Source organism: Symphalangus syndactylus, chromosome 17 (assembly GCF_028878055.3).
Source record: "Symphalangus syndactylus isolate Jambi chromosome 17, NHGRI_mSymSyn1-v2.1_pri, whole genome shotgun sequence".
Taxonomy (NCBI): Eukaryota; Metazoa; Chordata; class Mammalia; order Primates; family Hylobatidae; genus Symphalangus; species Symphalangus syndactylus.
In genome coordinates, this window is record NC_072439.2 from 17,580,745 (window position 1) to 17,603,315 (window position 22,571).

At 42.6% G+C, this 22,571-nt stretch overlaps 1 protein-coding gene across 3 annotated transcripts; it reads left to right on the plus strand.

Moving 5' to 3' along the window:
• The first annotated feature begins 306 nt into the window (after window positions 1-306).
• On the plus strand, window positions 307-22,185 carry ZNF229 (zinc finger protein 229). Of its 3 annotated transcripts, XM_055248786.2 has the most exons (6): window positions 307-473; window positions 1,179-1,266; window positions 6,092-6,302; window positions 6,495-6,553; window positions 15,953-16,079; window positions 17,773-22,185. In XM_055248786.2, exons 3-6 carry the CDS (start codon window positions 6,269-6,271, stop codon window positions 20,007-20,009), a joined length of 2,457 nt encoding a protein of 818 aa, XP_055104761.1. In that variant the 5' UTR covers window positions 307-473; window positions 1,179-1,266; window positions 6,092-6,268; the 3' UTR covers window positions 20,010-22,185. The 3 variants fall into 3 exon arrangements, with proteins under 3 accessions (XP_055104761.1, XP_055104765.1, XP_055104764.1); XM_055248790.2 differs by lacking the exons at window positions 307-473; window positions 1,179-1,266; window positions 15,953-16,079 and having other exon boundaries at window positions 6,289-6,302; window positions 17,773-22,183; XM_055248789.2 differs by lacking the exons at window positions 307-473; window positions 1,179-1,266; window positions 6,092-6,302; window positions 6,495-6,553; window positions 15,953-16,079 and adding an exon at window positions 16,129-16,552 and having other exon boundaries at window positions 17,773-22,183.
• Window positions 22,186-22,571: the final 386 nt, after the last annotated feature.

A 22,571-nucleotide genomic window follows, 5' to 3' on the forward strand; every position in this document is an offset into this window, starting at 1 on the left:
ATAAACGTTTAGTTGGCATTTACACCAGAAAACCAATAATGCTTTATATCCCTGGTGATGGGATGATGGGCTTGTTTGAGAATATGGTCAGGTTCCTACAACGCGAATATGTTAGTACTGAGTAAGAACATTCTTTTCAACTCAGGAACACCTTGCATGCCGCCTCCCGCCTCCTCGCAGTGGGCGGGACTCAAGGTGGACGCGCATTTACGTCACCATCGCCCCTAGGCTCGGACTGCGCCGCGGAGGGTTCTGGGAAAGGTAGTCCCACACCTCGAGTCGACCACTTCCGCTTCCGGTGGGCGCGCCACCTTGGTTGCTTCTTAGTCAGTGGTGAGGCGTCTTAGAGACGTGCGTCTCCAGGCGGTTGTACTGTCCCGCCACGGGAATTAGGATCGGCTCTATAGGACCAGCGTGAAGGAACAACGTGCGGCCGAGGGTCGAAGCCCACGGATTTCCATGAGCTCGGCCTGGTGAGGCAGGGGTGTGAGGAGGCGCGCGTATCGAACATTCTGAGCGCCTGTGCGGGCTGGGCCCGGGTCGGCAGCCCTCGCAGTACGGGCTTGGAAAAGCAGTTTGAGGCCAGCTCTGGCTTTAAGATGAGATCTGCAGTGCGCTAGACTCCACTGCGGCAGTCGCAGATCGATGACATGAATTTTCTCAGGGTAGCCGCACACCCACTTGTGGAGTAATTTCAGAGTTTTCTGCAAAGTCATTTCTGTAAACAGAAAGTTGATTCGCTGTGTTCTGGTTTTATCCTTTGAAATGTATTAAGCGCTGTGCAAGTCCTAAGAGTTGGTTTGCGGTATCGTTGCTGGCTCTGCTTTTTGTAGCCGCCTAAGCACACACAGGCAGAATTTCACTTGTAAGTGTCCCACAGCATGTGACAGTCAGCTCTGGATTCAGATCTTGAGATTTGTCTTGATTCTCCTTGTCTCCTGAAAGGGGCAGTGAAAGTAGGCTTGTAGACGGTTGCTTTGGGCATCAGGAATGGCGTGTCCCTTGTACTCTGAGTCCTGTAGGAAGAGAGGTTCTTTTCCTCGACTCCTGAAGCGAGTAGCGAGGGTAGATTACAGGAAGGGGTAGTTACATCCAGCTGGCACTGAGAGATTCCCCCTGTGGCGTGGTGGGAATTGGGGTTAAATCATGCTATTCTGCTGCTCATTTTTCTTTCACAGGCTTCCTTCTTGGAATTGTTCGTTTCTCGGAGAGAATTGTATAAAAGAGGGAGAAATAACCCCACATCTCTTGACACTGGAGCTCCAGGTGAGTGACCTTTGGTTCTCTTTTGTGGCAATGCCAGGTCTCTTGGTGACCTCATTCTTCATCCCATTGATTTCACAAATGTTCAATCAGACCCCTTAGCCACACCTGCCTTCCCCTAGAAATGGGGAAGGTTTGAGGAATTTCCCAGTGTCTTTGTTTAGTGTATTCTCTTCTTGGCTCCTAGTAGTAGGTCACTGGGTCAGTAAAGGCTTACACCGTTTCAGCGCCATGCTAGGGAAGAAACGCAGGGTAGAAATAATTAGAGTAACTGTGATGGTGTATATTAACTGAGTGCTTACTATATGCCAGGTATTATGCTTTATCCATGGTGTCTAGGACAGTGCCAGGCTTGCCAATAAATATTTGAATAAATGAATGTATTTCTATTGAATTTTCTGAGCAAGTTTGTATGTTAGCTATTATCCGCATGTCACAGATGAGTTGCTAAGGTTTAAAACGTTTAAAAAACTTAACAAGTAAGACCTGGCCAGGAGACCTTCTAACCAGAAACGAGGTCTTTGCACTTACGCTTCCTTCTGGACTTGTCTCATCCTGGCTTTTTTCACAGCTGATTTATTTTTCAGGCAGCTCTTAGAGACTGTCCCTGACCACCTGATTTAATGTTGCTCTTTCCACAGCTGCCACGTATGTTTCACCTGATAGCACCTACATTCTTGTTGGAAAACAGGAATCTATCATGTTTGCTTTATTTTCTTCATAGCCCTTTTTGCAACCAAAGGTCACCTAATTTGTAGAGAGATTAACCCACCCGAATGTAAGCACCATGAGAACAATTACCTTTTCCATCTTAATTTACTGCTGTATGTCTAGTGTTCATTCTCCTAAGATGTTGTTAGACACTGAATGTACATTTACTAAATGCATGAGTTCCTGTATTCCTAGGTTAATGCTGGGTTGGGTCAATGGTAATAGTTCATTGATGATTTTCTGTGTACCACGTACTGGGCTTTGAAGTTTATTCACATAGGCATGTGTGTGAAAGAGAGAAAAACTTAATTATTTTAGTTTTGCAAGTAAGGATTATCTTTATTTGACAGAAGTACAGACTCATTCAAAAGGTTAAGTCTCTCCTGTGGTGTTAATATAACTACAGAGTGGCTGAACCAGAATTCGAACCTAAACCTTTTGACAACTCCAATATTGAGAAACTAGAGCTGCACTTTTCAAAACCCTGCTCTCCCTTTTGCTATCTTATTATCTTATCATAACTTCATAATTTACCTGTTTTCCTCAGACTTAAACCTCAGAATCATATTTATTTCTCCTCCTCTTCATCCCTACATGGAATTATTCTTTTAGTTTTGTTACTTCTACCTCTGCAGTTATCTCTTATTCCCATTACTTCTTTGTCCCACTGCTTTTGTACCAACTTTTTCTGTCACCCTCTTTCTCCCCCAGTGTGAGTTCCGTGCAGTCCAGAAATGTATCTTTTACTGTATCCTAAGCACCTGGAACACAGTAACAGTTCATTATGGCTGCTGATTTCCACCTAGAATGTTAGCAGCTGCATGAGCACAGAGTTGTTGTCTGCCCTGTTCACTCTTGGATCCCAACACAGCCAGCATAGTCCTTAGCACCCAAATTACTAAGTCCATGAACTGGAGAACAAAATCACTTGTGCTGTGAAGATGACATCAAGAGGACCCAAGGATCCATATTGGCAAGCTGAGTTCAGGTTACTCCCGTTCTCCCATTTAAATATTTATTGAGCACCTGCTGTGTGCCAGGTACCAACTGAAATACTAGCCCTCATAGAGTTTACATTCTTGTGGGTGGAGAAAGATGGTCAACAGGAAAAATAGACTGTAGGTAGGGTGTCAGTTTCATGGAGAAAAATGAAGCAGAGGAGGGTGTAGGAAGTGCTGGTTTGCCAATTTGAGAAGCTTAATGAGGGATGAATTTCACTGAGAAAATGGTGCTTGAATAGGGACCCAAAGCAGGTGAGGGGCCTGAAGGCATCTGAGGAAAAGCAGTTCTAGGCAAAGAGGACAACACGAAGGCCCAGTGATGGGGGCATGTGAAGAACAGCAAGGAGGCCAGAGCTGAGCAGAATGAGAAAGAGGGAGGATAAGTGGGAAACTGAATATTGGGAAGGAAGATAGTGTAAGGTCTTTGGGCCATTGAAAGGACCTGGTGCAAGGTTTTGAGTAAAATGATGGTTTTGGCCAGAGAAGAATATGAGTTTATATTTTTAAAAGATCACTCCAGCTGCTGTGTAGGAAGTAGACTGAAACGAACAGGAGTAGGAACGCAGAGGCCATTTAGGGGGCTGTCACGTTAATTCAGGTGAGACATGATGGTGGTGTTGATGGTGGCAGCAAGAATAATCTGATTCTGGTTCTGATTCGTAGGTTTTTGCTGATGGATGTAGAATACAAGGAAGAAATCAAGGATAACTAGAATATTTCCTCTTCATTTCAAAGGAGAGAAGTACCTCTAGGGGCAAATCTGGAGTTTGCTTTTGAACATGTTTTTTGAGTTGCTGTTTAGACATAAGAGTGGAGATGGCATTTTGCCATGGAGTCATCAGTGTGTAGATTATATTGAAGGCCTGAGGCTGGATATGTTCACCAAGGGAGTGAAAGAAGATAGAGAAGACCTTTATGTGCTGACTCTTGAGGCTTCCTGACCTGAAGAGTTCAGGGATAGGAGGAGGAAGCACAAGGAAAATTTTTACCCACTGGAAGTCTCTGGAAACCCTGAAAATCAGCCAGTCAGAGGAAGTGAGGGTAAGTTAGCAAGTTTGCTTCACATGTGGCCCCTGGACCCACTTTGTCAAGCATCCCCTGGAAACTTGTTTAAAACACAGACTTCTGGGGCTCTACTGCAGAGATATAGAATTAGAACCTTTGGAGCTGGAATCTAGCAGTCTGTTTTCATCATTGCTCATGGTGATTTTTTTTTTTTGTTTTGTTTTGTTTTGTTTTTTTTTGAGACAGAGTCTCGCTCTGTCGCCCGGGCTGGAGTGCAGTGGCGCAATCTCGGCTCACTGCAAGCTCCGCCTCCCGGGTTCACGCCATTCTCCTGCCTCAGCCTCTCCGAGTAGCTGGGACTACAGGCGCCCGCCACCGCGCCCGGCTAATTTTTTGTATTTTTTAGTAGAGACGGGGTTTCACCGTGGTCTCGATCTCCTGACCTCGTGATCCGCCCGCCTCGGCCTCCCAAAGTGCTGGGATTACAAGCGTGAGCCACCGCGCCCGGCGCTCATGGTGATTTTTAAACATACCAAAGTTTGCAAAGTGCAGTCCTAGAGGATCCTGAAGTTTGAGTTTAAGTGGCATTGCGGTGGAGGCCTTGTTTCAGATCTGGCCTCTACTCTTCCCCTTTGTCCTTTGTGTAGGAGGGTAGCGTGTTGCCTGGTTGTCCACACCTGGGTCAAAGGGCAATCCCCAGTTCAGGGCAGTGCATGAAGGGAGGGAGAGCGAAAGATGCTTGTCACTGTGGGCCATGCAGAGGGCTGGTACAGATGGTTAGAGGAAAGAAGGAGATTTGAGTTCCTGAAGCAGTAAAATCCAGTGAGTGTCCTAGAGTAGACAGCCCAAGTATGTGTAGCTGTTTGTCTGAACTTGACCTTGAGACTTGAATTTCAAGAGGAAAGAGATCAGGCAAGGTGGGGAAGGGTGGAAACTCATGCCCACTGTCTTTGCACTACCTCCTGAGTAGCTCTGAGCAGATTGTAAGAGTTTTGTTCCATCTGTGTGCATCACCTCCTGCTGATAGAATTGCTTAAGTGCTTCCCATGTGCCAGAGCCATGAAAGGTAAATAAAGAAAAAGAAGACTCAATTATTTTGATGACTTAAGAGATCTGACCATGGAGGCCGTATGAAAGGTGGTAACCAGCAATTTATACCATGTGTTGCTGGATCCCAGAGTAATTAATTCAGTCTGGGGGGTGGGGCAGAGCAGAAGGGGCTTAATTTCGAAAAGGAATTCTTGCCCTCGGCTCCATGAGCATAACTCAGGAGTTCCATGAATTTGAATGGGAAAAAAATTTATAATAGTCTAAGTCACAAGTAGCATTTCATTGTGAACATAGGTGCTAAGTCACAATATTATTAGCAGTACTTCTGACTTTGTCATCCATATACATCATGGATATTTTCATGTCATATTCTGGTTTGTGCAAATATTTCAGAGTATTTATGCTCATTACTGTTTTGAAATTGTAGTTAAATTCGTTGTTTATATTGAATGTATTAATAAAGTAGCACTATACTTGCACAGTGAGCCATGCAGAGTTTTAATAGTTTTGAAGGTTGTATTTCCGTGTAATTCTTTGCATTTCATTTTATGCATTTAAAACTTTATTCTGAGTAGGGGTCTTTAGGTATCATCAGATTAGTGAAGGGAGGCCATGGCACAAAAAATGTTAAAAATGCTGACTTAAAGATGGCTGTAATCTTTATCCTGATTTCTATAATCCCTAAGTATGGGGATTTATTGTATTTTATTTTTTGCAAGTCAAACAGTATTGCCGTTAATAAAGCTTTTTCTCTCCAGGTGTTTCTTCACAGGTCACTGGTCCCATATATTTGTGGGGTCTCCCTGCCCTTCTGAGGGGCCCTGTGCCTCACTGAAAATTTAGCTGCAGGACCCTCCTCACAGACACTTCTGTGACTGTCCTTACCCATCTGCAACACTCTTGGCTTTCTGGACTAAGCCCCTTCAGAGTAGGGGACTAAACCTAACAAGTACTCAGTAAATGTCCTGTAAACTACTGAATGAATAGTATCCAGAGGATGTGAACCACAGCCTTGGGGCCCAGAAGAAAGGACTAAGTAAAGTTCCCTCCTGAACCTACAGGTCCCCCGACCATGGGAAGCAGTCACGCTCTGGACAGTAAAGGTGGAGACAGGAACTTGTCAGAGCTTGGAGTGTCTCCGGAATGAAGAAGGCCTGGATCTTCTGCGTCTCCAGCTTAGGAAAACCAGAGAATAAATACAATTGCTGCTGCTCTCAGAAAACCTAGCAGAAGAGACCATGGAGACTTTGACCTCAAGGCATGAGAAAAGAGGTGACAGTTAATAGAGGGGGTGGGCGGAGGGAGAATCCAAACTGAGTGTGGAGGAGAAAAAGTTGGGTGTTGAGGAATTTCCTCAAGTGAGAAGAAACCAGTCTGTAAAGCTGGGCACCTTCCTACCAGGTAGATGATCTAGAGCTCCAGGCAGCACCAACTCCTCCTCATGGCCTCTTTCTCCTCCTACAGCTCTTCATTCTGAAGCCTCAGCTGTTTCCCAAGATAGGGAGGACAAGATCATGTCTCAGGTGGGTTGTTTTCTTTTCTTTCCCGAAATACCACCTTAGGCATCAGAGAGAAAACATATGTCCCTTCTTGGTAAAAGGAAAAAGAGTGAAAAATATATTGGGTGAATACATTTCTCGTTGCATTTATCCACAAAATAGTGATGTGAGACAGATAGTATGATTCTGTTTTAGAGATGAAGAAATGAATGGAGGATCCAGGATTTGAACTCAGGTCAATTGGATTCGATAATCTACCTTTCCGCTCTGCCTTCCTGCCACCACAATAGCTTCATGCAGAGGCCCAAGCCTAGATTGGCAAAGAGATGACTCTCCAAATACTGAATCATTTCTGCCTGGGTTGTTCTCCTCTGTGGAACATTATTCATTTATAGATGTAGTATTCTCCATGTAGTAGACCCTACGAAAAAGTATACCATGCACAAAGTTTTAGAGGAGAAAAGTTTCATCTGTGACAAAATTTTAACATCCTTATTTTCAGAAGAGGGTTATGCATAAAGACCTGAGCATTCTTGTTCAGGAAGGGAGCAGAGAAAAACTAATGCCCACTAATCATATGAAAAGATGATGAGCCTCTATTAATCAAAATGATAACACATTGAAATAAGATTTATGATTCTTCTTCTAGCAGACAGCCAAAGATTTGAAAGGTCAACATTCACTGTTAGCTGATTATGGAGAAATGGGTACATCCACACAGCTGCAGGAGTATTTCAGCCTTTCTAGAAGTTCTCCTTATTCTGGTCGAGCATTTCCCACTCTAAGAATTTTTTCTAAGTCAAGATAAATGTGCAAAGAATGATAATTGCAGCATCATTCATAACAGCCAAATGTATATATACACATATATATACACACATATATACACACATATATATACACATATATATGCACACACACACGCATATATATATACATACAAACATATAGTGATAAGGATTCCATGTTCATCTATTGAATTAGTGAATTGTTTCATTCATTCTTTTGTCTAGATTCTAAGCTGCTATCAAGTGAGATAAAGTAAATGAAAATATAGGGATATGGAAATAGGCTATCCTTTAGTATGTACATATTTCTTAATTTTCTTTTAAATTGAAAAAAATCATAGCTATTGCAGAATTTTCAGTATGTTTTTTCAACACATGAAACATTATTTTCTAAACCTTTCTTTTTATGAAAAGAGACTGTGAAAGAATTTTGAAGATTTGATTCACTTCTTTTACTGTGTACCTTAATTTTAAATATTACTGATTACTTCCTGCCGTGAAAGTTGAAGCAATTAGCACGTTTTTACTTCCCACCATCTTCTGATTGTTATTATATTGTTATTGTCATTGTTATCTTCTGATGCGTCACCATCAGTTCCCCCAGTTGAGACTCACTTCTGTGTATTTAAGTCATTGCTCACCACCTCTCCTTTTACCACAGCTTTCTTACTTGAATTTATTTGTTGGTTGCCTCAATTTCATCTACAAAGACTTTGGATGCAGTCTTTTTGTTCCCCTACGCCAAAGACTTGGCTGTAGTATCCTCTGCATTTTTCCAAGTTTAAGAATGTTGTGGGCCAGGTGCAGTGGCTCGTAATCTTAGCACTTTGGGAGGCTGAGGCATGCGGATCACTTGAGCTCAGGAGTTCAAGACCAGCCTGGGCAACATGGTGAAATCTTGTCTCTACAAAAATGCTAAAAAATTAGCTGGGTGTGGTGGCGCATGCCTGTAGTCCCAGCTACTTGGGGGTTGAAGTGGGAGGATCGCCTGAGCCCAGGGAAATCAAGGCTGCAGTGAGCCAAGATCATGCTACTCTACTCCAGCCTGGGTGAAAAAGCGAGACCCTGTCTCAAAAAAAAAAAAAAAAAAAAAAAAAAAAAGAATGTTGGTTTTATGTTCAAATTGCAAGTTGCCAGGGCTTAAAATTCTTCATTCACACTTTCTGGACTCAGTACAGGTTGTGTCATTTTCTTCTTGTATTAGGTCTTGTGTAGGACTGTATCGTGGCTTCTCCATTCACCTTCTGGTGAGCTAAATTCATTCTTGTCATTTTTTTCCAGAAGCGTCTGTTGTGTTTATGCTTGGGTGTGTGGCATTTTCATGGATCACGCTTTATTTTCCTTGCTCTGTTCTCTCGGGCATTAATTCTGTTTGTGCCTGATGTCAATTATGACTATTATGTAATCCAGTTGGTCTTCCTGGAGTGCCTACTGGATAAATGGTGTAACTTCTGGATCTGTCCTTCCTATTCTTTCACTTTATTTTCTCTTTCTCTTTCTCTCCTTCCTTCTTCCGTTTTCTTTTTCTTTTCTTTCTTCTTTCTTTTTGCCATTTTCCACTGTGTTCCAGAATCCTGTCCTGTTTTACAGTTTTTTCTTCTTGGATGTTCATTCATCTGTTTAGCTAATCTCTAAGTTGTTTTTTTCTTCCAATCCTAGCAGTGATTTTTTTTTACACTTAAAAAATTTCTGATTAATTCTTTTTCTAGCAAGTTCTCCCCTACACAAAACTTGAGTAGGTGTAGCTTTTTGAGTCCTGTGTGTTAAGATGGTCTGTGGGACTCCCATGGAGATGCTTTTGGGTTGTCTGCCATACTCACTCATAGTATTAAACCTCTGTAGCTCAGTCATGTTAATTATACTAGTTTATACATATTTCATTATAACTTTTAAAATAAAGATTTGGTAGAAGACAGACCATACCAAGGTCTATAATAAAATAAATTAGGTTTCCCCTAATTGAAATTCTGTCCTCACTAATATGCCCAACATTAACGAAGAGGTGTGAATCCATGAATATCTTTGTCATGTGAAAGTATGTTACCCTCTTTTTAAAAAGGAAATGGGGCTCGGCACGGTGGCTCACACCTCTAATCCCAGCACTTTGGGAGGCCGAGGCAGGCAGATCACCTGAGGCCAGAAGTTCAAGACCATCCTGGCCAACATGGTGAAACCCCGTCTCTACCAAAAATAAAAAAATTAGCCGGGCATGGTGGTGCATGCCTGTAATCCCAGGTACTCGGGAGGCTAAGGCAGAAGAATCGCTTGAACCTGGGAGGCGGAGGTTGCAGTGAGCTGAGATCATGCCACTGCACTCCAGCCTGGGTGACAGAGTGAGACTCCATCTCAAAAAAAAAGGAAATGGAAACATGTATGCTTTCCCTGTAGTGTGTATTTTACTACTATAAGATATTCAATTCTGATTACTACCAGTTTTAGCACTACAAACAGTACAAACACATGATTTTTGCATCCTGTTCTTTAATCTTTAAATTCTATGATGTAAATGTCTAAATATTGCTGGCCCAAAGGGTATACCTTGTGTGAAAAAAAACCACTCAAACTCTAAGTGCTTTTTGTATTCTGACACTCAGCAACAATAATCACAGGCAGAAGACTTCTGTGACCAAACGTGGGTGGGTTTCTCCTCAAACACCAAGTAAGCAATCAGTTTTGTGGCAGTTTTGCTGGGCGCCCTTCGGTTCAATTCTGACACTGTCTACCTGGAGGTGTGTCAGATCCCACAGGTTGAGGATTTGGTCCCACAAGAGACTGCTCCTCCCTCCCACCAGTTGCAAGTTTAGCCTTCCAGAACTTGTGACCAACCAGCTGCAAGTCGGGGTTCCCACAACCCACTCTTTGGGTTTGATTAATTTGCTAGAGCGGCTCACAGAACTCAGGGAAACACTTATGTTTACTGGTTTATTATAAAGGATATTACAGAAGGATACAGATGAAGAGATGCACGGGGCAAGATATGGGGGAAAGGGCATGGAGCTTCATGCACTCTCTGGGCATGCCACCTTCCCAGAAGTTCTCAAGTAGGCCCCTGTGTCTGTTGTTCCCTCTGTGTGTCCAAGCGTTCTCATCATTTACCTCCCACTTATAGATGAGAACATGCGGTATTTGATTTTCTCTTCCTGCATTACTTAGGATAATGGCTTCCAGCTCCTTCCACGTTGCTGCAGAGGACATGATCTCATTCTGTTTTATGGCTGTATAGTATTCCATGGTATATATGTTCCACATTTTATTTATCCTAGTCTACTGTTGATGGGCATTTAGTTTGATTTCATATCTTTTCTATTGTCAGTAGTGCTGCGGTGAGCATGCGTGTGCATGTGTCTTTATGGTAGAATAATTTATATTCCTTTGGGTATATACCCAATAATGGGATTGCTGGGTTGAATGCTAGTTCTGCTTTAAGTTCTTTTAGGAATCACCACACTGCTTTGTATAATGTCTAAACTAATTTATATTTCCACCAGCAGTGTATAAGTGTTCTTTTTTCTCCACAACCTTGCCAGTGTTTGCTATTTTTGACTTCTTAATAATAGCCATTCTGACTGGAGTGAGGTGGTATCTTGTGGTTTGGATTTTCATTTCTGTAGTCGTGTTGAACATTTTTAAATATGCTTGTTGGCTGCATGTACGTCTTCTTAATTTTTACTTTCTTAGTGGTGACTGTAAAGAAGTTTAAGGTTCTTATATAGTTAAATGATTTATTAGTTCCTTTTTGAAAATTTGGTTTCATGTAGTTTCAAAAGACCTTATCCATTCTCAGATTAATCAAAAAGTCATCTAAATGGCTCTTTAATATTTATATTAAAAATGTTTTTCTCATCAGCAAGGTCTGAAAAAATGTTTTATCTCTAGTATAACTGTAATTTATTTTTGTAAATGACATAAGGTTGACATTTAAGTTCATTTCTTCAAGATGGATAGCCAGTTATGAAAATGTTATTTTTACATCAATCATTCTTTTTCAAGTAAACCAAAATACCACCCTCATTTGTGTGTGTGTGTGTAAACATATATATATATTTATGTTTGTACATGTAAATATATAAAATATATATATATACACACACACACATATATGTATGTATACATATCAAATACAAAGACAGAAGGAAATACAGCAATTGATTGATATTTCACATAGACCTGACTGCTCCTGCATTCTGTACTCTGGTTCACTGAGTTACTTGTACATCTGCATTGAATACCAACTTTTTTTTTTAAGACACAGTCTCGCTGTGTCACCCAGGCTGGAGTGCAGTGGTGCAACCACAGCTCACTGCAGCATTGACCTCCCAGGCTCAAGTGATTCTTCCACCTCAAGTAGCTGGGACTATAGGTGCGCCATCACACCTAGCTTATTTTATGTTTTGTAGAGTTGTAGGTCTCCCTGTGTTGCCAAGGCTGGTCTCAAACTCCTGGAATCAAGTGATCCTCCCACCTTGGCCTCACAAAGTGCTGGGATGACAGGCAGGAGCCACTGTGCCTGGCTTAAACACCTACTCTTGAAATTTAGAAATTTGATTAAAAAAATGATGTTGGAGTTAAATTTTGGCTAGAACTTAGTAATGGTGCCCTTTTGTTATGGTAGTTTTTGGGTTGGTGTTGTTGGTTTTTGTGTTGTTGTTTGAGACAGGGTTCTCTCTGTCACCCAGGCTGGAGTGCAGTGGTACGTTCTCAGCTCACTGCAGCCTTGAACTCCCAGGCTTCCACCTCAGCCTCCTGAACAGCTGGGACTACAGGTGAACACTACCACGTCCCACTAATTTTTCTATTTTTTATAGATATGGGGTCTTGCCATGTTTCCCAGGCTGATCTAAAACTCCTAGGCTGAAGTAATCCTCCCATGTCCGAGTCTGGGCTAACATGTAAATATTGCAGTGGCCTCCTATGTGGTCTCCTTGTGTGTATACTTGATCCATTCCTATGTTTTTCCATGCTGCGTCGGGTTCATAATTTTAAGACAGCTCACCTAATCTTATTACTACCCACTGTAAACTACCCTTCGGTGTTTATTTGTTTCCTGCTTTTGGGAAAGACCAAAATCATCAATGTAGCCTAAGAGGTCCTGAGTGATCTGGCTGCCACCTACTTCACAGCAGCATTGCCTGAGGCTGAGATACATGTGCCGTGCTTCTTACCACTTCAGGGTTTTCACCAACTGTTCCCACTGCCTGGAATTTTCTCTCCTCTGTTTTCCCTCAATTAATTTCTACTTATGCCTCAGAATTTAGATCCAGTGTTACTTTCTCAAACAAAGCATTTGCCTCTGTAAACATTGCTTCTGATAAGAATGGCTTACAGTACCTGGACTGTCTGTGCAAACAATATGGTTTCTACTGAAAACCTGCTTTTCTGGAAGTCTGAAACTTTGGTATGTGCTAGTCAGGAAGTCAGGAGGTACCTGTGTGACCAGCCTCCAATGAAAACCCTGGGCACCGAGACTCCACTGAACTTCTCTGGTAGACAGCATTTCACAGGCCTTGTTGTGATTTATTTTTGGAGGAATTAAGCATATCTGTGTGACTCCAGTAGGAAAGGACTCTTGGAAGCTTGCACCTGGTTTCTTTCCAAGTTCACCCCATGCGTCTTTTCCCCTTGATGATTGTGTTTTATTTTCTTTCACCGTAGTAAGTCTTAGCCATGAGTGTCACTGTATATCAGGTCCTGTGAGTCCTCATGGCCAATCATACGACCTGGATCTGGTTTTAGGAACTGCCAATACTAGCTCCATGAAACTCTAGCTTTTTGGCTCATCTCTCTAATTCCTGGTGCCTAACATTATTTTATAGGTACTGAATATTTCTTGGAAAAGTAATATGGTGTGCATTCTGTATTAGTCTGTTCTCATGCTATGAACAAAGACATACTCGAGACTGGGTAATTTATAAAGGAAAGAGGCTTGAGTCACAGTTCCACATGGTTGGGGAGGCCTCACACTCATGGTGGAAGAGCAAGGGATGTCTTACATGGCGGCAGGCAAGAGAGGGTGTGGAGGGGAATTCCTATTTATAAAGCCATCAGATCTCGTGAGACTTACCATCATGAGAACAGCATGGGAAAGACCCACCCCCATGATTCAATTTCCTCCCATCAGGTCCCTCCCATAACATATGAGAATTATGGGAGCTACAATTTAAGATGAGATTTGGGTGGGGACAGAGACAAACCATGTAATATGCACTAAAACTTTCTATAGCTACCATTCCTTCGTATCAAAAATATATGCATGACTTAAATAAAAAAGTCAAGTGAAAGCAGTCATCTCATTCTTAACTTGTAATACCTTGTCGCAGGGACTCCAGGGACATGCTGAAGGCAAAATATAATTCTGAGAGCCCTCGTATGCAGTTCTCAAGAAAGCTTGCCACTGTCCAAGTGAAGACAGCAATGATATTACAGTAATATTTTGATGATCACTGTATTGCAGAATACATGACTGCCATTTATTCTCACTGGACTGGAACAATTAGCTTTAAAAACACAGGCCACCATTCATAGCTGAAGGGGACACAGCGTAGTTTGAAATTCCTTGGTTCAAAATGCTACTTTTGAGGTCTCACCTGGTTGAGGAGATGGTTGCATGACATGAATTAGCTGATTTCTGTCAGTTGTTGACATGGAAGTCCCTTAAAAAGGGTGTGGAAGGGAAGAGGGCCTGTGGTAGCAAAGAGCAGGATTTGCCCACCTGGTGATGGAAGGGTAGTGAATGATTGGGAAAGAACCATCATTCTGGCAGAGAAAATGATTTCGGGGTACATGCAGGCATGGGCACCATAAATTAGGCACTGTTGGAACTGTAAATTGTAACAGCCTTCTTGGAGAAAAATTTGGCAATCTACAAGTCAGAGTCAGATTATAAAATGTGCAGACAGGTGATTCACCTGATCCAGTTCAGAGAAATTTCCTGAAGAAGTGCTCACAGTAGGCTGGGTGTGTTAGGCCATTCTGGCATTGCTACAAAGAAATACCTGGGCAGATCACGAGTTCAGGAGATTGAGACCATCCTGGCTAACACGGTGAAACCCTGTCTCTATTAAAAATACAAAAAAATTAGCTGGGCGTGGTGGCACGTGCCTGTAGTCCCAGCTACTCAAGAGGCTGAGACAGGAGAATCACTTGAATCCGGGAAGCAAAGGTTGCAATAAGCCAAGATTGCACCACTGCACTCCAGCCTGGGCAACAGAGCCAGACTCTGTCTCAGAAACAAACAAAAGACAAAAACACAACGAAAACCCGAGACTGGACGATTTATAAAGAAAAGAGGTTTAATTGGCTCACAGTTCTGCAGACTAAACAGGAAGCATTGCGCTGGCATTTGCTGGGCTTCTAAGGAGGCCTCAGAAAGCTTACAGTCATAATGGATGGTGAAGGGAGAGCAGGAACTTTATGTGCCTAAAGCAAGAAGTGTGTCGGGAGAGTTGGGGGGCGGGGGTAGAGGTGTCATACAATTTTAAGTGACCAGATCTCGCAAGAACTCACTATCATGAAGACAGCACCAAGCCATGAGGGATCTGACCCCATGATCCAGACACCTCCCACCCCCACTTCCTAGTACTGGGGATTACAGTTCAACATGAGATTTGGTCAGGGACAAATACCCAAACTATATCAGTGGGCAAATATCCAAATATCAGTGGCTCACCCCTGTTAATCCCAACACTTTGTGAGGCTAAGATGGTAGAATCACTTGAAGCCATGAATTTGAGACCAGCCAGAGCAGCATAGCAAGATCCTATCTCTACAAAAAAAATAAAAATTAGCTGGATGTAGTGGTGCGTGCCTGTAGTCCTAGCTACTTGGGAGGCTGACTGAGGCATGGGGATTGCTTGAACTCTGGAGATTGAGGCTGCAGTGAGCTATGATTGCACCAGTGCACGCCAGCCTGAGCCACAAACTAAGAGACCCTGTGTCCAAAAAAAAAAAAAAAGTGCCCCAAGTGAGCACAGGATATGATGTGTTTCTTGCTTGACGCTGCATATCTGGAGTAGTTAAGTTGGTTAGAATTGAAATTACTGGCACCAAACATTAATAAACTGGAGCTGACATACCAGGCTGAACAACTTCCTGCTATCTTCTTTTTTTAGAAATGTGCAGTTTATCTTTGTTGTTTAGATTTTTATTTATTTAATTTTATTATTATTATACTTTTAAGTTTTAGGGTACATGTGCACAACGTGCAGATTTGCTACATATGTATACATGTGCCGTGTTGGTGTGCTGCACCCATTACCTTGTCATTTAGCATTAGGTATATCTCCTAATGCTATCCCTCCCTCTGCCCCCACCCCACAACAGTCCCTGGTGTGTGCTGTTCCCCTTCCTGTGTCCATGTGTTCTCATTGTTCAATTCCCACCTATGAGTGAGAACATGCGGTGTTTGGTTTTTTGTCCTTGCGATAGTTTGCTGAGAATGATGGTTTCCAGCTGCATCCATGTCCCTACAAAGGACATGAACTCATCATTTTTTATGGCTGCATAGTATTCCATGGTATATATGTGCCAGATTTTCTTAATCCAGATTTTTAAATTTTTTTATTTCTATAAACCTCCTCTGTGGACACCAATTTGTCTTCGTCTAGTAGATGTTTGTGTTAATGGTTTTTCATTTTAGGAGCCATTGAGCTTCAAGGACGTGGCTGTGGTCTTCACTGAGGAGGAGCTAGAGCTGCTGGACTCTACCCAGAGGCAGCTGTACCAAGATGTGATGCAGGAGAATTTCAGGAATCTGCTCTCAGTGGGTGAGAGGAGTCCTCTGGGTAACTGGAACTGAACTTCTTGGAGTGTTCTTGTTCCTGGAGAGAAGATATTTTTGACTTTTTTACACAGGTTAAATCCTATTTTTATAGAACTCTTAGTTCCAGCTGCTATAAAAAATTGCCAGACTGAGTGGCATATAAACAACAGAAGTTTATTTCTGGAAGGCACAGTCTGAGATCAGGGTGCCAGCATGGTTGGGTTCTGGTGAGGGCCCTCTGTCAGGGTGCAGGTAGCTGACTTCCTTTTGTGTCCTCACGTAGCAGAGAAGAGCTCTCTGGGCATCTCTTTTCTAAGGACACTAATTTCTTTCCTGGGGGTTCCACCTCCATGACTTAGTTACCTCCCGAAGACCCACCACCTCCTAATGGTATCACATAGGGATTTAGGATTTCAACATAGGAATTTTTGAAGACTGGGGTAATAGATGGAGAAACTCCAAGAAATGCATCTCCAGGTGAGAACCATGAGGCCTAGAGGTCTTGGAGACAAGAGCCTGGCTGGGTAGTGAGGAGCGAGCTTGTCCACAGGAGGTCCCATTCTTCACCCCTTGTCTTGCCTGTGGGTACTGTTGGCAGCATCGTAGATGATTATTCTGCAACTTCATTTCTTCTGTTCAGTTCCTAACTTCTCATGGTTTCTCTATGCCTTTCACAGAATATCATACCCAGGATGAGCGAGGGACCTCTGGACTTCCGTCCCTCTAACAGAAACAGCCAGGCAGTAGAAGGCAAGCCAGTGGCAGAGAGACTGTCCCAGAATATTGAGAGTCCTCAGATGAATTTCTCACTTTCTTCTAGTATTAGTCCCTCGTTATAAACAGGTTCTTGTTACCCAGCCCTAAAAGATAAAAATAGCCAATAAAGAATATCAGAAAACATGGACAAATTTTTAAAATCATCCAGAACTATGGTAAATATGACAGTTTGATCCTTTGCAGCCTGGGATCCAAAGGTTCTCAAGGCATAAGTAATGGTCATAAGTCAAATATTTGTATGTCTTCCTGCCTTAACAGGATTTTCTGGATTCCTATTGAATCTGCTCATACAAGACGACACAGGTGGTGCACTTTGGAAAATTTAGCACCCTCCTGAAGTATGGCTCACAAATACCCAGAAGTACAGTCACCCCTGAGACACAGTGCAGGGAGAAGGCCGTGTGGGCTTCCTGCATTTAAATGCCAGCTCCACCACTGCCTTATAGTATGATGGAATAGTGTGCTAGGTTACCTACCCTCTCTCTGACTTGGTTTCATCATTAGAAAATGAAGGTAATATAATGGTTTCTACTTCAGTATTATTCTGAGGTTTAAGTCAGTTAATATGTGTACATCATTGGCAGATAGGATGTGTTACAATAGTGTGAGATATTATTAGCTATAGCAGCATTATTAAGCGAAGAAGTGAACTTTCTCTATAAAAATATATTCCGAAATTCTTTTATTGCCTGGCAATTCTATGATGAGACATAGTTTGGTACTCATAGGATCATACTAGCATTTAGCTTCAAAACTTGTTAATAGGAGCCTCTTCCTGTCATGAACATAAGTGCTCTAATAGTTATGATACATAAAGCCTATTTTTTCTCTAGGCTATTATTAGTTCAGGTCTGAAAGTCTGATGTCCCTGAGCCAGTCTTTTACTAGTTCTCATCTCTGAATTGTCTTTAACCTCATAGGAGACAAGAATGGAAAGGATATGGAGTATATTCAAGATGAAGAATTAAGGTTCTTTTCACACAAAGAGCTCTCCTCATGCAAAATCTGGGAAGAGGTGGCAGGTGAATTACCTGGGAGCCAAGACTGTAGAGTAAATCTGCAAGGAAAAGACTTCCAGTTCTCAGAAGATGCTGCTCCCCATCAAGGGTGGGAAGGAGCATCTACGCCGTGTTTTCCAATTGAGAATTTCCTGGACAGTCTACAAGGGGATGGGCTTATCAGTCTAGAAAATCAACAGTTTCCAGCCTGGAGAGCTATAAGACCAATCCCCATTCAAGGATCTTGGGCAAAAGCCTTTGTGAACCAGTCAGGGGGTGTTCAAGAAAGATGTAAAAATCTCAACACAGAAAACACAGTATATAAATGTAACTGGGATGATTACAGCTTTTGCTGGATATCTTGTCGTGTTGATCACAGATTCCCTGAAATAGACGAGCCACGTGGCTGCGATAAATGCAGAAAAGACTGCATTAAAAACTCTGTACTTCATCACATTAACCGTGGAGAGAATGGCTTGAAAAGTAACGAATATGGAAATGGCTTCAGGGACAATTCAGACCTTCCCCATCCAAGAATACCTTTGAAAGAGAAACCCTATCAATATCATGAGTTTAGTAAGGGCTTGAGGCACAGTGCCCATCTTAACAGACATGAAAGAATTCCCACAGGAGAGAAATCTGTTAAGAGTCTTGAGCATGGTCGGGGCATCAGACAGAACATGCACATACACAACCACCCCAGAGCCCCTGTGGGAGACATGCGCTATAGATGTGATGTCTGTGGAAAGGGGTTCAGGTATAAATCGGTTCTTCTTATTCATCAAGGGGTGCACACAGGAAGGAGACCCTATAAATGTGAGGAGTGTGGGAAGGCATTTGGTCGAAGTTCAAACCTGCTTGTCCATCAGAGGGTCCACACTGGAGAGAAACCATATAAATGCAGCGAGTGTGGGAAGGGCTTCAGTTACAGCTCAGTGCTTCAAGTCCATCAGAGGCTGCACACAGGGGAGAAGCCCTACACCTGCAGCGAGTGTGGCAAAGGCTTCTGCGCCAAGTCTGCACTGCACAAGCACCAGCACATTCACCCTGGAGAAAAGCCCTACAGCTGTGGTGAGTGTGGAAAGGGATTCAGCTGCAGCTCCCACCTCAGCAGTCATCAGAAGACACACACCAGTGAGAGGCCCTACCAGTGTGACAAGTGTGGCAAAGGTTTCAGTCACAACTCGTACCTTCAAGCTCACCAGAGAGTTCACATGGGGCAGCATCTGTACAAATGCAACGTATGTGGTAAGAGTTTCAGTTACAGCTCAGGGCTTCTCATGCATCCGAGACTGCACACAGGAGAGAAACCCTACAAATGCGAATGCGGGAAGAGCTTTGGCCGGAGCTCCGACCTCCACATCCATCAGAGGGTCCACACAGGAGAGAAACCCTATAAATGCAGTGAGTGTGGGAAGGGCTTCCGGCGGAATTCGGACCTTCACAGCCACCAGAGGGTCCACACGGGGGAGAGGCCCTACGTATGTGATGTGTGTGGGAAGGGTTTCATCTACAGCTCTGACCTCCTTATCCATCAGAGGGTCCACACTGGAGAGAAACCCTATAAATGTGCTGAGTGTGGCAAAGGCTTCAGTTACAGCTCAGGGCTTCTCATTCACCAGAGAGTCCACACAGGCGAGAAACCTTACAGATGCCAAGAGTGCGGAAAGGGCTTTAGGTGCACATCAAGCCTTCACACACATCAGCGAGTCCACACGGGAAAAAAGCCCTACACGTGTGATCAGTGTGGCAAGGGTTTCAGTTATGGCTCTAATCTTCGCACCCACCAGAGGTTGCACACAGGAGAGAAACCCTACACTTGTTATGAATGTGGGAAGGGTTTCAGATATGGCTCAGGTCTCCTTAGTCACAAGAGAGTGCACACTGGTGAGAAGCCGTACAGGTGCCACGTGTGTGGGAAGGGCTATAGTCAGAGCTCACATCTTCAAGGTCATCAGAGAGTCCACACTGGTGAGAAACCCTATAAATGTGAGGAGTGTGGGAAGGGCTTTGGCCGCAGCTCCTGTCTTCATGTTCATCAGAGAGTCCACACTGGAGAAAAGCCCTATACGTGTGGTGTGTGTGGGAAAGGCTTCAGTTATACCTCAGGTCTGCGGAACCACCAGAGAGTGCATTTAGGCGAGAACCCTTATAAGTAGATGTACATAGAGGATTCCATCTGGGACTCAGGGCTTTCTATCCATCTGAGAGCCAGCACAGGAGAAAAACCATAGGAAAGAAAAACCAGGAGGGCTATAGGAGAAACTGATGATTTTACATTTTCTAGTCTACATAGGAAGGGAACACCTGGAAGTGTGATAAATAGGTTAGCACTTCAGTTACAAACTTAAGTCTTTAAGAGTCTGTTGTGCAGCAGTGGTTTCACTTTCATCAGAATCTGCCTGGGAGGGAGCTTTTACAGCATAACAAGTGGTGAGAATGTTTCCAAGGTGCTAATTATGGACATAGATTCTTTGTGTGGGTTGATAGCTACCAATGGGACAGTGTAGAAACAAGTTTCCACCTTTCTAAAACCAGTTTGGTACATACCTTTTTAAAGATCGCTTTATAAAAACAAAAAGATAACATTAACATTTATTGAAACAAGTCATGCTGAAAAGACCAGGAACAAAGTCCTCCTGGCACATCTGGGTGATGTGTGTGTCTCACATTTTTATCATGTTTTTGTGACTGTTTTATCTTGCATGTAAGCTTTACAGCTCTCAGAGGAGTTGTAGTACACTGCAGAAATATGTCTTCTTTCCAGGTTAAAAAAAACAAAATCTGATTGGCATTGCATTGAATTATTAATTAAATAAATTTATTTATTAATTGGCATTGCATTGAATTTATAGGTTAATTTTGAAAGAATTTGGCGTCTTTGAAATGCTGACTTTTTTCACTTTTAAAAACACGACTTTTTTACCACTGATAGTATTTTATATGGTCCCTCAGTAATATTCTTAGAGATGGTTAAAAATAGGTTCTGAGTCATCTTAAGCATATTTCTAGGAATTTGTTTTATTGCTGTCATGAATATAATGGTTTTGCTCCAGTTCATTTCATAGTTTAACATATCAAATATTAGGTATCTTAAAAATCACGAATGCCATTTCACCCTGCAGGTTAGCAGTACTAAAATATAGAGTCATCAAATCCCCCATCTGTGGGGGTGGGGGGGGGGTTGTAGAAACAGTCTGATATGGTTTGGCTCTGTTCCCCACCCAAATCTCATCTCAAATTTTAATCCCCATGTGTCAGAGGAGGGCCTTGGTGGGAGATGATTGGATCACGAGGGCAGATATCTCCCTTGCTGTTCTCATGATAGTGAGTTCTCATGAGAGCTGATGGTTTTAAGGTGTAGCCCTTCCTCGCTGTCTCCTGTCCCCTTGTGAAGAAGGTCTTTATTTCTCTTTTGCGTTCTGCCGTGACTTCAGTTTTCGGAGGCCTCCCCAGCCATGTGGAACTGTGAGTGAATTAAACCTCTTTCCTTTGCAAATTACCCAGTCTCAGGTAGTTCTTTATCGCAGTGCAAAAATGGACATAAGTCTTATGTACTTATTGGTGAGAGAGAAAATCGGTGCGTTGTTTTCAAAAGAATTCATTAATGTATCAATTCAATTTCCATAACCTTTGAAGTGGCAGTAAATATGTAGTAATTGATACTTGGGAGATAGTTGCCCACTTTGTCAAAAACGCATGCAGAAGGTAGAGTTTTTAAAAGCGTTTTTTAAATAGCAAATGTTAATATTCCAGTTAACATTGGTAGGAAACTTCTTAGATAAGTTCAGGCATATGTATGCAATGGAAAGCCACTGGGAATCTTCAGGCACACAGATAATGACAATGAAGGTTGCTCATGAACTATTTAGTGAACCAGGAGAGTTCTAGAACAACAATTGTAGCATGACCCCATTTTGTTAGTATGATTTTCTGTGTGTATGTTTTTCTGTGTGTATGTTTAGAGCAACAGAGAAAAAAAGATGTGGGAGAGGACATATAACTACTATCTCTAGTGGTGGGATTCTGCATGTATAATACATATGTTGTACTTTTATGTATTTTACTTTGTAACAAAGTATCTTTTAGTTTTATAATAACAGTGAAGCAATTTTTTACAAATTAGCCTGCTGGAACAATCCCTTATGATTAAAGATTCATGTTGTAACCTCTGTAACTTCTTTGGCTTTTTCTCTTGTTCACCCAACTCCCTGTACCAAAGATAAGGCATAAAAATGAGTGATGTAAGTACTCTCAGAGGCTATGTCATTTTTGCTGGCTGGTAGGAGATGAGGCAGTCTAGATAATTAGGAGCCACGGTATTTCCATTTTGCAGTCTTGCCTTCTTGGACTAGTGAGCCCACAAGCCTGGTTTGGTAGAGGGCAGCACACTGTCATGTGTTCCTCTAGGATAACCTCTCTGTCTTGGTGACTGAGGAGACCTGGGGCTGCTCTGGTCTGAGCCTTCTGCTGCTTGGAGCTGCCAAAGAGAGAAGACATGTCAGGAGGTGGGGAACAGGCACTTTATATCTAGATAACCAAACTATTTACCATGGGAAATAATGTTTCAGAAGGGGGCAAGGGGTAGGGATAAAAAGTAATTTACGAAACTGCAGCAGGGTCGCTAGGGATATAGGGTTTCATGGCCAAAAGAACAAATGCAGACACCATGCCCACCCCTCAGACCTCAAAGTTTGTGGCTGAAAAGTTTAACTCATTCT

Coding starts and splice junctions, on each gene's coding strand:
- ZNF229 (XM_055248786.2), top strand. CDS start 6,269: ATGGAGACTTTGACCTCAAGGCATGAGAAAAGAG. Junction 6,303..6,494: donor CTCAAGGCATGAGAAAAGAG/GTGACAGTTAAT, acceptor CTCCTCCTACAG/CTCTTCATTCTGAAGCCTCA. Junction 16,080..17,772: donor CAGGAATCTGCTCTCAGTGG/GTGAGAGGAGTC, acceptor TTAACCTCATAG/GAGACAAGAATGGAAAGGAT.